Source organism: Haliaeetus leucocephalus, unplaced genomic scaffold, assembly GCF_000737465.1.
Source record: "Haliaeetus leucocephalus isolate CR32 unplaced genomic scaffold, Haliaeetus_leucocephalus-4.0 Scaffold273, whole genome shotgun sequence".
NCBI lineage: Eukaryota > Metazoa > Chordata > Aves > Accipitriformes > Accipitridae > Haliaeetus > Haliaeetus leucocephalus.
In genome coordinates this window covers 2,718,057-2,733,911 of record NW_010972709.1, presented here as the reverse complement: position 1 = coordinate 2,733,911, position 15,855 = coordinate 2,718,057, and the positions used below count along the sequence as shown (strand labels likewise).

The window sequence follows — 15,855 nt, the reverse complement described above, 5'->3', positions numbered from 1 at the left end:
ACTGAATAAAACTGAAATCCAGGCCAGCAAAGATAACTGAAGGTGCTCGAGGTCTGTCGGCTGTAGGCTGGCTGCCCTTAGCCCGCCAGCTTTGTCAATGCTGCAGAGGTTATTTCTAAGTCAAACTGATGCTCTGCCATGATTAAGTCTGTAACTGCATCAGTTTTCAGTCTGTTCAGGTGAGCAAGTTAAAACAAGGCTATCTCAACAAGTCCTGAATGTAACTTCTCGGGAACTCCACTGCAAAATAAGAAATTGTTTCTAAACTGTTGACAGATAAACTCAGCTGGGTCTGTGGTATCCCTCCTGCTGCATAATCGCTTTATCACAGTGACCGCGGGGTCATTAAATCTGTGGTGTGAGGAGCTTGTCTGCCAAAGAGTGTTCCTCTAAATGCTTTTCCCCTGATGATCAGTGCGTGCATTGCAGGGACGTGAGAAAGGTGCTGTGTGTTTTTATACCTATATTGATTTTGGTCATGATAATCGGAATGAATTACTTCTGTACGATTTAAACCAGAAGTTGTTCTGGAATCTATGTCCGTCCAGTGATTTGGCCAATGTTGCCATGATCAGAGCAGAGCCCAGCACCTACTGTACCACTGTTGAGATTGTCCTACCAAAAGAGTAGTGCCCACCTCCAGGACCAAGCAGGCTGAGAGGAGTGTACTAGGTCAAAGCCTACTCCCCATCAGGTTTATAAAGGCAATTTGGTACTGGTCCAAGTCATGGAACACCTGTATTGGAGAGACCGAGAATATAAAACGATATATAGGAATTGCAGGAAAATTCATATGTGCTTCTCCATCCACCCTTTCAGTGCTGTCAATGATACATAGAGCTGTAGATCTCAGCTTGTGGTCCCTTAACTGAGAACTGCAAAAAAACTGCGTTTCAACATGGTGAAATGTAATTTTTACTTCTTCCTGACGTTTGTCCTTTTGTAGGTCCTGGTCACCATGCTGATTCACACTTGTTTCTTTTTTGCCTGCCTGCCTGTGGCGAGCCATGTGTGGGGACGAGTGGGCCAAGGTAAGGAGCCCTCCTTGCCCTTGCTCTGGGCAATTCCCTACGGTTTGGCTGTCCCCTGGGTTAGCCCAGCCTTTGCCCGAGCCCTTCTCATTGGCAGTGACACTGCATGTGAGGGACATTCCCAATCACACGCAGGATTTCAGGGGGCTGCTGTGCTCTGGTGTCTGTTGGTGAAGCTCCAAACAGCCTGTTCCCACCCACGAAGAGCAATGGGAGATGAGGGGGCCCATTTGGGGAGAGTATCTCCATCCCTCCCCACCCTGCAAAGCCTGTCCTCATCACTGGCAGCAGTTCAGCATGCCGCTCCCTCGCACCAGGGATGCATTGCAGCCTGTATAAAAGCAACGAAGGGTGCTTATGTGATCTGCAAATGGAGCTTGAGAAATAGGAAGAAAAAGGGTCTTGCTTCTGTTAGTTACTGTGCTCCGAAACTATTGCTTTGGGCATATACGGTGATACATGGTGCAACATCTGGAGAAGAAAGCACATGAGGCGCATTCGTCCTGTAACATATAGTGCTCCCATGGTACCAAAAATGACCAGAAAATACCTATAGCACCCCACCATAGCCTTTCTGATGTCGAAGATGCAGCTTTATATTATGTTTGACCAGCACAAAGGTTTCTAGAGAGGTGATGCCGCTTCAGAGTTTGGACAGACATGTCTCCATGCTGTGTATCTTCCAGACCAGCTTCTGCAGTTAAGTCTGGGCTTAACTCCCTATCAGCTGGAGAGCAAGGTTACAGCATCAAATAGCACACATCCAACACAGGGCAGGGAAACAGTGGAGCTTTCATGGCACTGGCGTTCATTTGCATCCAGTACATAATGGCGCTTTAGAGGATGCTGTCCTTTCTGATCTGTCTGGGGACATTCTTGCCTTTTTAGCTTCTGGGCTCCTAGAGTGATGGCCGAGGAGCTGGACCACACTTGGCCAAAAGAAGACAGCTCCATGTTTAATCTAACTATGAATTCCCCTCCTTGTTCCATGATCTCTTACCATTTCTCTTAGGCGTGATTCTGGGATTTGATTTTGCCCCTCACCCCTCTTCCCCATGTTTTCTTTCTTTCTTCCCCTTCAGATTTGCCCGGGGTGAGATGTGAATCTGAGCTTTGTTTCCCCAAAATAGTTATCTGCTTGTTGGGCAGCCTGCAGGAAGTCTCTGCAAGGAAAGGTTAAGGCACAGATGTTGGGCTGAGACAAGCAAGCCCTCACTGCCAGCTCTCACTGCTTTCTGGGCTGTGACTTCATGGCAAAGATGTCAGGAGACATCTGGGCATCATGCAAGACCAGATCAGGGATTTGAGGAGTCCTGTGCAACACAGTTTGCCAGCACTGAGCCGGACACTCCAGGTCACCTTAAGCTTTTGTAATGAGTAACGGTAAAGGGAAAGAGATTGGTAACAACTGCAAATGGGGGGGGTGTTTGAGTGCAGATGCTTACAGAGGATGGGCAAAGGATGCACTCACTCATTGCAAATTAGGGCAGCCTGCTGGAAAGGCAGCTGTAGGTACAGTGTCGGGAAGGAGGGGAAATAAATCTGCTGAGTTGCCATCCTATATCCAGCCAAGTGAAAAGGTTTCCTATGGTGACATTTGTACGTCAGTACAGCTATGTTTTACCAAGGAATCATTGATTCAAAGAGTGACATATGAGTTCAGACATCTAGCTGGGGTTTAAAAGATATCTGTGAAATCTGGAGATGATAAGGGAATGTGCTCTTTCTTCTTTTTACCTCCTTGTCTGATTTTATTTTTTTCCTTAGGATTTGTTATTTAGTTTGCTGCTCCCTGCAGCAAATTGATACAAGCTGGTGCCCATGAGTTATGGTCTTGCCAGGAACCGTAGAAAACAATCAGGTTTTCTTTCTTGTTTTCTTCCCCCCTCCCTTTTTTTTTTTTTCTTTCTAAACCCAACTGGTCCTTGGAGATGCCTCTGAAGTGATCTTTCTGCAGAAGTGTGGGATCCATCATCTGGGGAATTTTTGTATTTCTCAGCAGCCCAAGCCTATTGAAGAGCCTCACTGAGCCCTTGTATCTACTTCCCACCCTCCCACATCAGATGTTTGCACTAAACGCACTTGCTGAAAATAACCATTCTGCATGAAAGCTCCCAGGAGAGTCCTCCAAAATATGAGGGGTGCAGAGAAAGCCCTCACCTCTATGGTAGGCCATTTTCTCTGTTTGCAGCAGTATCTATTAAGGTCTTATCTGAGCGCCTGAGAAAATCCTCTTCGCATAGGGTGGAGGCTACAGATTTGCAGTGACTCGCGGTGGGTTTCCTAGCAGAGGTGCAGGGGGACTGCAGAAATTTCCATGCAGCGTCAGGGGATGCTGAGGACTTGCATGGGATGGTGAAGGTTTCCTCTGCACTGCAACGGTTCCCATACCTGTAGAGGAGATGATAGCATATGTGGTGTTTTGTGGGTGCATATACAGAGGGAGGAATTGCCTCCATAACAGCACAGACACGTCTCCTCCTCCCCAGGGTCAGGCCGGCTGAAACTCACTGTCCTTTCGGAAGACAGGCTCCAAATGAAATGGAAAGAGACCGAAGGGAACATCAATGGCTACAAAGTTCGGGTAAAGCCCATGGCAGGTATGTGCTAATGTTGGACGTCAGACCCAGCAGAGATTTGTGTATGAGTGAGGGACTGAGCTCCACCTTTTGACTCGGGGACAACAGGACTTGAGTAAGAGCATTATTTAGATCTTAAGGTGATAGAGATGAGGCAGAGGGAATTATCCACTGGTTGCTCTGGTTTCAAGTGTTGATTACCAAGTTCAAAACTTTCCACTGGGTTGTACATGCAGCACGGACAAGAAGACTTTCTGGCCACCGTGAGAGCAGTCCGTAGTGCCACGTCAGTGCAGGCACAGTCCCTCTATCACTCATTCACAAGAGGGAGATGACATTCATCCCCCTTCATCCTACGGGAAAGCCTTAGACAGAAAGTGTTGCTTTTTGGGACTGTGTAAGGAAAAAAAGATGAGAAAAGGTTCATTGTCTGGAAGTCCTTGATCCCATGTGTGTGGGGGCGGCTGAGCCCCCTGGCTCCTTGCCCCGGCCGAGCTCCAGCTCTCTGACTTTGGACACTGAACCTGGTGGTGTTGGAAGGACACGACGTCCCTCGGTGGGGAGCAATGGTTGGAGGCAACCTTAGTCTTGGCTGGCATTTGGTTTTTGGTTGCTGCCGCTCTCCCAGTGAGCCGGAGAAGGGAGCTGCCAGGCAGAAGTGCGTGCAGCAGAGCTCTTGTGATCATACACCCGCTTTTAGCTCAGCCCCCACCTGTTTCCCAAGCTGGAGCAGGAGGTTTCTCATTCCTTCCCTGCCCTGCTCCTCCCTGGGCCTCAGCTCCGTAAAGAACGATGAGCATCCCGGGAATGCAGGGAATCCCCGCCAGCGCTCCCGGCGCATGCCTGAGGCTTTCCCTCTGCGTAGGCTGGGGAGCTCCATCTCCAGTCTCCAGCCCTAGGCATGAGCGCAGGGATGGCTGGGTAAGAAACGCATCCATGTCCATAATTTAAATACATAGACCAGAGGTTTTTAGGGAGCTAGTTTGCCTCTCTCCCTTTGTTTTGGGTAGCACGGAGACCCTGGTGCAGCACTGGCTGCTGCTCTGCAGAGCTGCCTTGCTTTATCTGCTGGATGCTGTGCCAGCACAGAAATGCCCCAGTTCCCGTCTGATTGAGGCATCACAGCCCCAGGACAGGTCCCACAGCCCCAAGATATGACTGGAGGGGTCTGGAGGCAGTGCCGGCCCCAGAAATGAGCTGTCTCCTTGCAGAGAGCAGCTGCCCTTGGGAGAGATGGGGCTTGCAGAGACAGCACAGCGAGAGTGGCTGGGATAAGTAAGAGGAGTCCCAAGTGCCAGGGATGACCTCCAAAACCACCAAGCCACTTCCTCACTTTCTCATGTATCTCAAGCACATCAATTGGTTGGGTGTTTTCATAAGTAGTATTTACTAGTAACTGCCCAGTCTTTACCATCTTTAGACCAGCTTTTCACTCAGCAACTGAGAAATTGGTGATAGCTGCACTAATGCTGGATGGGAGCTGGTTTTCCATTTTGGGCATGTATCAGGGATTTAAAAAAACCCAGACGTTCTCAACTCTGGATTGGGAAAAAGAGTAAAAAACAGAGATTCACAAAATAAATAATAAAAAAAAAAAAGAGTTGACTGAGGTCCCTAGGCAGACATTCCCTGCATTTCAGCTGTGCTTTTGCTACTGTCAGCTTAAATTTAAGTTCTAACAGTCTCTGAACTGTGGTTTCATCCCACCTCAGGGGACTCGGAGCAAGAAGTCATGCTGAAAACCAAGACTCCCAAAGCCACAGTGGGGGGGCTGAGCCCTACCAAGGAATACACGCTGCAGGTCTATGTGCTCAACGGCTCCCAGGAAGCCCTGTTTGCCAAAAGGAAATTTGTGAGTAAGTAGAGAGCACTGCATTTTACCATTCAGAGAGCTTCCGAGGTTCTTGGAGATGTGGCTCCAAAGAGCTCATCCTCCAGTGTATGCCCTGTAGCCTATGCCGCAATCACAGAGCCTGTTATTATTTTGGTGGAAAGGTTAGAAAAGGGGATGGTGAAGACCCAGGAGATGAAGGATGGACTGTGACTCACAGACCTGTCTAGATTGACTCTTTCTCCCTGTTTTTGGTTTTCCTACAGTAGAGGAGCTAAAAAATGCATCCCAGACTAGAAATAACCGAAGAAACTCAGGAGCTGCTTCAGGAAAGAATCTCACCTCTTCAGGGAGCTCAGCAGCCGAGCACAGCGGGGTGGCAGAGGCCACCCCACCACCCCTGAATGCTGTCTTGACACAGCCAGGTGGGTGCCCAGCTGTCCCTAAAACCAATCCCACCCTCCCCCTGCAACGCCTACTTCATCAGGGACATTCATTTAGTGAGACATGCTAGCCCAGTCTCGTCCCTTGCGTGCCTCTCTGAACCACAAGAACACAGTAAGCAACCTAAACCTATTTGCCCCTCGTGCCAGCCAAACTGTCCAGCCTGACAAAACACATCCATGTGTTCCTGGGGGTGACAGGTATTCAAATTAAGCAGCTAGAATCAAATCCTTCAAATGAGAGCGGATCCTTTGAGAACAAGCTGCTCCCAAAGCACTGGGGCTAACGATGCCTGATTTCCTAGGCTGCAGATGGTCTACAAGAAGGTGTGAGCTCTCCCCTATGGCTGGGGACTGCATATAACTGCATAGATTCTCATGTGTCTACCAACAAGGTTTGCATGGGTTCCAAAAAGCATTTATACATGTTGATGGAAGAAAGATCTATCAGGGCCATTACACAAAAAGACTGACAGTAACATAGGATGTTTCTGAGTCACACATTGCTGAGGTCTGGAGAGTACCTTGGGTATCAGGTGCCATGACATGTTTCCCCTTGTTTATGTTTTGTAAACATTCCTTATTTTTCATCAGCAAAGATAATGGCAAGGACAAACTTTTGATGTGATCCATTACTGACATTATTATTAATTCATGAGTCCGCCTGCAGCCCTCTCAGAGAGGCATGAACAAAGATTGTATTCTCTGCCTAACCACCCATTTGCAAAAGGTTGTAGGACTTTTATCCTCCCTGAGCCCCCTACACCTCTCTCAAATGTGGCTGAAATCAGCTGACGACTGCAGCAGGTTGCATGGGGATAATACAGCTAGGGACAATGGGTTTTTTCTCTTTGGAGCACAGCAAAGGACAAAACTGAAAAGAAAAGGCAGAAGGGGACTCAGCCCAAGGGCTCAGGAGGAACCACAAGAAACCAGCCCAGTTTGGAGGCCAGCGTGACAGGAGCAACACCAACAACCACAAGATCATCCCAGCGCACTCCTGCAAACTCGGAGCGAGAGTCTCTAGGAAAAGAAAAACCCACAAAGGATTCATTGAGGCGAGGTGAGAGGGGTTTCAAACACGTCTTGCTCCTTCCCCACTGTTTTCTGTAAAGCTTGTTGAATACAAGCCTTCCATCCCACCCTCTGTCACCAAGATTTTCAAGAGTACAGATGCTGCTCATAGTGCTTATAATTGCTAGGTCATGCTTTGAGGAACTGTCAGGAATCACTGGAGAAGTTTGGAGTTCTGCAGAACATCACAGATTTTAAGGCAAACTGGAACTAGGCCAAAAATTCCTTCCAGACGGTTTAATTTATTGATTTGCCACTATTGTCTCTATTCATGTTGCCAACTCCTCCTGCTTCTGACAGATCCATGTAAGAATTTGTATTCTTCAACAGACTCCCTGGAGCCATGGACTTTCCCAAGCCTTCAGAAGGAGAGAAGCACATAAGTGCTGTTCATTACCCAACCTGCTCCACCTTCTGGACTTGTTCTTCGTGTTTCACGGATAACTGATCCATGATGATCATTCAGATTCATCAGTTGAGACTATGGCAGGGCAGATGGCTCACAGCACTGTTGAAGGGGTGGGAGTGGGATTGGCCAGAGCATCCTCTTTTCGTCCCTTGAGACCAATAGGAATCCATGGCTGTGAAAAGAGATAGGAGAGTAACCTCTCTGCAGCCCACTGAATCTTGATGGGATCATCTATTTCCCTCCACCAAAGATGAAAGATCCCCCATCCGAAAAATATTCGGGGAAAATGCATTCAATCAGCAACATGCCCTGTCTTATCCTCTGTTAAGCTGCAGGTCTGGGGTGGGGAGAAAGGCAGGGCTTGAGTATCTGTGATGCCAGCAGGTTTTTACGGAGAGATTGGATTTAATATAAAGCCACAAAATAATTATAGCCCACAGGGGATCTTGTGATGGAATGGAATTAAGCAATCACCTGCAATTCTTGGAGACTTAGGCTAGATAAAAGGGAAGTGCTGGGCTGGGGCTGAGACGTAATGGAGCTGACAGCTTGCAGAGAGCAGTGTTTGGGTTAGGCACAGACTTCTTGACAGCTTTAACCCATTCTTTGCAGAAATGCAGCTGCACACCATTCAATTTCTTGGTACTCAGATGGGTTACCCTTAGCCATGCGGTTTTCCCAAGATGCTGGGATGTGTCAGGCTGGCAGATGGTCCAATCCACCACCCAGACAAGGCCCTTCACTGCAGATTTTCTTTTTATCTTAAAACTGAAGCAGTTTTTCCTCCTTTACAATTGCTTCTCTCAATATCAAACCTTATACCTTCCAGGTTCCCAGTTTCAGTGCAACACATCTGCAATGACTGATATCGTCCTGCTTGTGGATGGATCCTGGAGCATCGGACGCAACAATTTCAAGCTCATTAAGGAGTTTCTGAGCAATTTGATTTCCCCATTCAGTATTGCCCAAGACAAGATAAGAGTAGGTAGGACACTTTTCTGTTTCCTGACCTTGGGAAGTCTGTGTTTGAAGGAGCCTTGGGCTCTGTTCCTGTGGTTATGTGCTCCTCTAAGGAGCTTTTATTCCTTTAGGGTGGTGTCCTGCTTGCTGCTCTTGACAACTTTTCCCACCTGGTAGCAAGCCCTGGCCTCTAGTGGCTGTAATAGTGAACAGAAGCAATATTTTCTGGGCAGCACGAGGTCAGGTGTTGGTGCTGAGATGCGTTTGGGATTTGCTACCTAGCTCTGACGAGGTGCTCAGCCTCCACAGCACTGCACAGACAGATGCGGTGGCAATGCCGCGCTGGAGTTGCTTTGAGTTCAGCTAAGAACGGCACTGCTTCCAGTTCTGAGTGATGCTGACGCTGGACAGGCTGTACGTGAAACAGGACAGCGTAAATTCTTCCCATTCCTTGCAGCTGACTAGTTTGAAGCCGATTAACATCAAGACCTTATCAAATATTTCAGAGCATCACCGCAGGGGCAAGTCCCACTGTACCCAGTGGGGTCTGAGGCATCGCTTTGCTGCCAGCATGACAAGGACCATGCAGAGAAGTGGAGCTAGAAACTGAATCTGCTCACCCCAACTCCCCTTCAGTATTTTGTGGCATCCTCCATGGCAAGCCTGACACCACCTCCCCAAAACGGGTCTCCTCTTGCATCTTACCTTGGCTTGCATGATGCCCATAGCTCTTACCTTCCCCAGGGCTGTCCCAGTACAGCAGCGATCCCCGCACGGAGTGGGATCTGAGCACTTACTCTACAAGGGACCAGGTGCTGGAGGCCGTGAGAAATTTGCGGTACAAGGGCGGCAACACCTTCACAGGTAACTCCATCTCGCAGGTCTCTGCTAAATGATCTGTGTGGCTGCAGTGGGGGAGGCTGTTCCTGTGGGATGATATCCATGGGGGCCAAAGCCACTGGGGAGCAGAGAAAAGAGTAAAGGCGAGGGGAGTTGTCTGTGCTGTAGCACACCATCCATCTCTGCTCCTCCCCAGGTCTGGCACTGACCCACGTCCTGGAGCAGAATCTGAAACCAGATGCTGGTGCCCGGCTGGAAGCCGTGAAGTTGGTAATACTCCTGACTGACGGAAAATCCCAGGATGATGCCAACCTGGCTGCTCAGACCTTGAAAAACCTGGGCATAGAGATATTTGCCATTGGTAAGATCACAGCCATCGATAAGCCGTAGGACAAAGCCAACCTACTTTTGATCTTCTTCAAATTGAAGGTTATGTTTCCTCAACTTTGATAGTTTTACAGACCCAGGTTGCTTCTAAGGTAGTGGGTAAGAACTCATTACATTGCGGCTAAGATGAAAATTAACTCATTTATTCAGCACAGGCGGTGTTTTCAAAGGGTATTTTGTTTGTTTAGAAAAAACATTCATTCACATGAGAGACTTCACACCTCCCATCTAAAGACCTTTGTAAGCCTCAGAGACCTGTGCCATGACAACAATATTCTCAGCTGTGGAATTAGGCAACAGAACATTGTGTTGGGGAGAGCAGGAGACCTCCTTTACAATTACTGCCTCTCACAACTTCCCATTTCTCTGAATAATGTTATCTGTTCTTCACTATCCAGCAGCAATAATGAGACACAAAATGCCCTTGAGCAGCACTGTCCTTGATGACTACATGAGTCTGCTAGAGACTAACACATGAGCAATGAAGTAACATAGAAAACTCTCCTAAAATTGCAGTCCCCAAAACTTTAAGTGCTAATTTATGTCAGGAACACACAAGCAAGCGTTTATTGCATAGGGTTATGTAGCTAAGTGGCTGACGCTGTGATTCCTTTCATGGAATGAGCGGAGCTGCTGAGCCTCAGCTGTATCTTGTGCGGCACAACAGACTAACATCTGTGTACCTGAAATCACTTGGAGATGTGTCCCTGGCTGGGGTCTTTGCCTTTCCTCTCTGGTTAGAGGAAGATCATGTTGTTTGGTCCTTAGACATCAGGACCTGAGTATTAATCTCAATAGCACCTTGGTTCTCACTGCAAGAACAAGGGAGAAGGAGGCTAGCAAAGCTGTTAAGGTAATGGTCTTGGTCTTGAGAAACCAGGTGGGATCCCTGTCTGGCAATGGTACTGCTTGGGCAATATTAGGGCAACCTTGAGCCTAGCACTGGGAAGCGAAATAAGTTGTATGCTGTGGAACTTGGTCTGCAGAGGGTTAATGAGGGTGGGGAGCAGAGGGATAGGAATGGAGGATGCTCTGTGATGGTGGGGTTCTGCTAAATAAATGGTCTGATTTTTGCTCATCCCTGATGCTCTTGAAATGCAGTGTGATGTTCTGATGAAAAACAGGCTCTCTGTGGCGAGCACTGGCACCTCATAGATATAAAATTGTTGTTTATTCATTCACTCCTTCCCTCATTTATGCTAACTGCATCTTAGGGTGAAAAATATCTACCTTCCTGGTAGCAAAGCCTGCAAGTGATGAGGAGGCAGGAAAACAGGAGGATTCACTGGACTGTCTCCAGGCCACAAAAGACCTTCTGAGCCCACAGAGCTGAAAGCCCTTCCCAGGCTGGACTGGGGCTGTTGCTGCAGGGAAGCCCAAGGCCATTCTCCGTCACCACCGCCCCACTGGAATGACTGGGAGGTCCTGCTTGGAGAGCAGGACGATGGTGGACCCATCCTGCCCCTGAAAAAACAACACAGAAGCAGGATGCAGAAGCTGCTCCTCTCCGGGGAGTTTTCTCAGTCTCGTTCTCTGCTCTGGTTGCAGGGGTGAAGAACGCGGATGAGGCAGAGCTGAAGCAAGTGGCCTCGGAGCCTCTGGAGCTCACCGTGTACAACGTGCTGGATTTCCCACTGCTGAGCTCTCTAGTTGGCAGGCTCACCCGGGTCCTGTGCACCAGGATCAAAGAGAAGAGCAACAAGGAAAACACAGGTGAAGTGAAACCTCCTCGGTGAGGGCTGAGCTTCCTTCTGCTCGCCATCCACCTTCCTTGCCATCAGGACTGACCCTTTCTCATACCTTTCCCTCCATGAGCTCCACCACCCTGTCAGCACCCTCTAACTCTTCTCCTCCAGTGCTGATGTCCTTGCTCAGCCCTCTTGCTGCCCGACAATGGTCCTTGCCATGTCAACGTGTTGGCCAGTTTCTCCTGTGATCGTTGTCTTCTACAAGACCCTCTGGATGCAGTTCTTCCACTCTCACTCTACGGCAGACTCCCTGCTGTCTCTAACTTGTCACAGAGAGAAGTTACCTGTAGATGTTTCCATTCTGATGCTCTTGGTTTAGTTATCTGCTTTTGGCCTGTGAGCCAATACAGGCAACAGTTTTTCCTGCCAGGGGTTTGGATAACTCTTGGTAGATATAATCACCTAATGACAGTATCTACCATTGTGGGGAAGACGAGACTTCTTTTCCCTCTTCCATTATCATATGGTGTGATAAATGTGTTGTAACCATCTCCTTTTCTAAGTTTCTTCCAACCAAGAGGAGGCAGAAAAATCAGAAGAGCTAATCTGAGAATATATTAGGGAGAGTGTATGGAGGAAATATGGAGGTAGGAAGAGGAGATGATAAAACATCTAAACACATTTTTTTTCCCCCACACTTTACTTTAAATGATGGGTCTCCAAGGCATTTTCAAGTTAAAACCAAACAGCCTGTTTCTTTCCTTTGCTGGAGAGCAGCTTGCATGATGAACAAGAGAGTGAAGAACCACTCCTGATGTTAGCTTAGATCCTCAGGAGAAATATCGTGTACATATTTCCATCTGTCTCTGCTCTAAGATTGGCCTAAGGAGAATGGGGAAGTCTAACTTTCAAGCATACTTTTATTTTAATGCTCTGGAGAGTCATATAAATAAATTGATCCAGCCTTATTGATTTGTATTTGTTTGATATAATTAGACATTTTTCAAAGGTGCAGATTAGGCTAAAGAAAGACAGGCTGCTCAAAAAAGAAACCAAAATAACTTCTGCTTGGTCATTTTGAGAAATTTTCATGACTGAGGAAAGCTAGGTTGTCTTTTGGATACACGTGAAAATGCAGACTTGTATTGAAAAAGTATTCCCAGCACCCAGCAAAATACACAGCAAGTTCTCTGTATGCCCAGTTTTTAAATATTTATTTCAGAGCAGTTTGGAACAGTTTCTATAGGGAAGGAGACTGTAACTTGATTTGAAAAATGTCACTCATATTTATGAGCTAGAAAGAACATTTGGCATGAGAAGTCTGAATATAAGAAAGTAACTCTGGTTTTAATTCCTAGGCAGCACCGTGAAAGATATCCCTGTGAACATGGGTCCCCAGCTGAGCCCAACTGACCTTAAAATATCAGCTGTGACTTCTAAGAGCATGTACTTGACCTGGAGTCCTCCTCCGAGACCACCAAAGAAATACCGTATTGTGTATTATCCATCTAAGGGTGGTATCCCCAAAGAGGTGAGAGACCTTTCTCACATCTGAGACTGCAGTATCTTCCAGGTGGTGGCTGGGAATTTAGACTTGAGTAGACAGAAAGATGAGGGTAGAGGTACAGTTCTTGTGGGACATAAGCTAAAGCCAGAGGTGAAATTAAATGCACAATGAGTGTAAGTGTGATCAGCTGATAGGATGACAAGACAGAAGAAGAAATGAGGTAAATAATATCTTGCTAGAAATACTGCAAGCCATGCTGGCACAGATTTTTCTCTTACGGAGTGTCATCCCCTCCCTAAAACATCTGTTTTGACTCAAAGAGGACACTGAGGCACACAGAGCTGTCCAGGGATGCTCATCTGTGATGGATATGACTTAGAAAACCAAATCCAATTTGTTGATGGATTTACTTTGATTTCAGTGAGAGCATGATTAGAGTCTTTTGCTTTGTGTTTGCACAGATCCCAGCCTTAGAGGAATGCTTATTGCCTCTTACGTCTCTATTCTGGGGAGATGCTAGGTGGCACAAAATTCAGAGGGCAACTGGACTTCATGTTTCTGGGCACAGCTCTGCCACAAAGAAGCCATGCTTGCTAGGGAAGGCCGGTTCAGCCATTCCCTTGCTAAAGAGCAGCTAACACCTCCCTGTCTTGACAGCCCTCCTTTGTGCTTTCAGGTGCTTTTAGATGGAGCAGTCTCCTCTTTGCGGCTTTCCAATTTGACCTCGCACACGGAGTATCTGGTGTCGGTGTTTCCTATTTACGACACAGTTGTTGGGGATGGGCTGAGAGGCGTCACCTCCACATGTAGGTCGTGAGTAGAGACAATTATGCCGATGCATGGTTATGATAGGTGAAAAAAGCTCCTTTGCGACCATCTCAGTCTGGAGCCTGACATTGCATTTTTCCTCCTTCCTCAAGATCAGTCTGTTTACAGCTATTTCCATCTGTGGAGTTGTTCAGCACTTGATCAGACAAGACCCTGAGCAACCTGCTCTTTGAGCAGCAGGTTGGACCAGAGACCTCAGGGGTCCCTTTCCACCTACATCGTTCTGCAAAGGAGACCACTGACATGGCAGTAACACACCATGCTAGAAATAGCTTGCAACCCCTCATTACTTTTTTATCCTTGGGCTCCAAGTAAATTCAACCTATTGTCTATAAAGTGGCTGCTCCACTGTGTTAGATGTGGGGTAGATGTCCACCAGCTTGCAGTAGCTGTTGCAAAGCCAGGTCTTCTCTAGGGTTTGAGGTGTCACAGACCTCATACACTGAAGATATCTTTCTGCCTTGTTTTTCCCTGCAGTGCCTTTGTCTTCCCCTCGCTCCCTGCGTGTCTCTGAGCTGAGCCACAACAGTATCAGGCTGAGCTGGAAGGCAGCCCAGGGAGCCACACAGTACCTGGTGCTCTGCTCCGCAGCCCCCGATGGAGCAGAGGACTATACAACGGAGGTAGAGTTCATGAGAATAATGATAATATCGTTTTTTCTCTGTCTGGGCTGAGTTTCGTTCTAGCTCTAGCCATTGTGAATTGGTATCATGTGTTGAAAAAAAAAATAAGTGTCGGGGTTTTTGCCAGCAACATCTTTCATGGAAGATTTTTTTTTTTTTTGGTGTATCTGAAAGCAATTTATAACTGTGAGGTTTTCATGTGGGAAATTAAGGCATAGGGAGAGAACTGACTGCCTCATGGGGCCCTGGTAATCCGGGCGCTGAACTCGCATCTTTGCAGCCCCAAGTGTAATTGCTGCATCCTTGAGGCTGTACATTAATGTCTTGACTGTGTTTGTCTTAAAATGTTAATTGCAAATTTGTTAGGGCAGTTTTCAATGACCTCTAAAACCAGACCTACAACACTGCATAAGAATAAAGCAACGCTCGATGAATGGAAAATCCTTAAAAACCGCTAAGAACCCTTTGTCATGTGTGCATTTTAATGAGTTATCTGGAGTACCTGTAGGCTGAGGATATGAATTTAAAAAAAAACAAACAAACAGTGGGGGGGACATGTATTGGCTCTTTGACTCAGATTTCCCCCCCCCCCGAATGCACAACAATAGGAGCAATTGCAGGACAGTTTTCAAAACAAAGCAATTAATGCTTATACTCTGCTTTCAGTGCATAATTCTGGGGGTTTTTAAAGATTCAGAACATTTGAAGAGAGACCAACATTTAAAATTGTATTTTAGCCTATTAGAACATTTCTGCAGTTACCTACTCACTGTAAGAGTGCAATACTCTAAGGCTAGGGGATGTCTACAAAACCAGCATTAAAATGTTCCCAGCCTTTTATCAAACTGTTCTCCGTTGCGTGCAGACTCCTAAAAGTCTCTGGGGCACGTTTCTGCAGCGAGCAGGCTGCAGGAGGAGAGCTGTGGCTGTGCTGCGTTAGCGGCAGGTGGCAGCAAGCCGGCTGCTCTGGGTCTGCTGGCAGCTCTTCTGCAAGAGTTTTCCATGTGTCTGAGCAAAGTGGGATCACATCTTTCACATGCCCGCCGATCCAACCCCAGAACAAGAACAGCAGCAGCATTTTTGTATAAGAGATGTACGCCTCTGCAGACCAGGGTAGGAGGAGGTGATGTGTACCCCTCAAACGTGCTCCATGTCCCTTGGGAAGAGAGGCAGAGCACTGACTGCTGTAGACCACCGACCCAAGTGGTGAAGTCCCAAAGTAAGTGGGACTTACTAAGTCCCCACTAAGTCCCCTTAGTGTAACCCAAGGGATCTTGTCCTGTGTCTCTGTAAGCTCTTCCTCTGTTGCGAGCATTGGCAGGTACCCTAGAGCTGAAGGGTACCCCCAAATGTCTCTCTGTTGACAGGTGAAGGTGGCCCAGCCTGAGGTCCTACTGGACGGGCTGTCACCCAGCACGGAGTATTCTGTCGCAGTGTACGCCATGTACGGGGAAGATGCGAGTGATCCAGCCAGCATCCAGGAAACCACCCGTAAGTGCTGCGACTGCTTACTGAGTTGTTATTAAACACTTAAGGCAGGGGAGACGTGTTAAATGAGGTGCTTCCCGTATTGTGTATGTGGCTTATAAACACCCTGCCTCTTCCTTGCCTGATCTTAAGCGAATATTGGTCCCCGAGGGGATCTCTAATTACAT

At 47.5% G+C, this 15,855-nt stretch overlaps 1 protein-coding gene across 1 annotated transcript in view; it reads left to right on the top strand.

Annotated features, from left to right (window-relative positions):
• Positions 1-950: 950 nt before the first annotated feature.
• COL20A1 (collagen, type XX, alpha 1) overlaps positions 951-15,855 on the top strand; it is a 48,563-nt gene continuing 33,658 nt past the window's right edge. Inside the window, exons 1-13 of the mRNA XM_010569513.1 lie at positions 951-1,031; positions 3,521-3,631; positions 5,323-5,466; positions 5,708-5,866; positions 6,747-6,947; positions 8,197-8,352; positions 9,072-9,191; positions 9,364-9,528; positions 11,103-11,267; positions 12,601-12,773; positions 13,426-13,555; positions 14,055-14,200; positions 15,568-15,691. Of these exons, the coding sequence (XP_010567815.1) occupies positions 959-1,031; positions 3,521-3,631; positions 5,323-5,466; positions 5,708-5,866; positions 6,747-6,947; positions 8,197-8,352; positions 9,072-9,191; positions 9,364-9,528; positions 11,103-11,267; positions 12,601-12,773; positions 13,426-13,555; positions 14,055-14,200; positions 15,568-15,691 (1,867 nt within the window). The 5' untranslated portion in view covers positions 951-958. The remainder of the gene's footprint in view (positions 1,032-3,520; positions 3,632-5,322; positions 5,467-5,707; positions 5,867-6,746; positions 6,948-8,196; positions 8,353-9,071; positions 9,192-9,363; positions 9,529-11,102; positions 11,268-12,600; positions 12,774-13,425; positions 13,556-14,054; positions 14,201-15,567; positions 15,692-15,855) is intronic.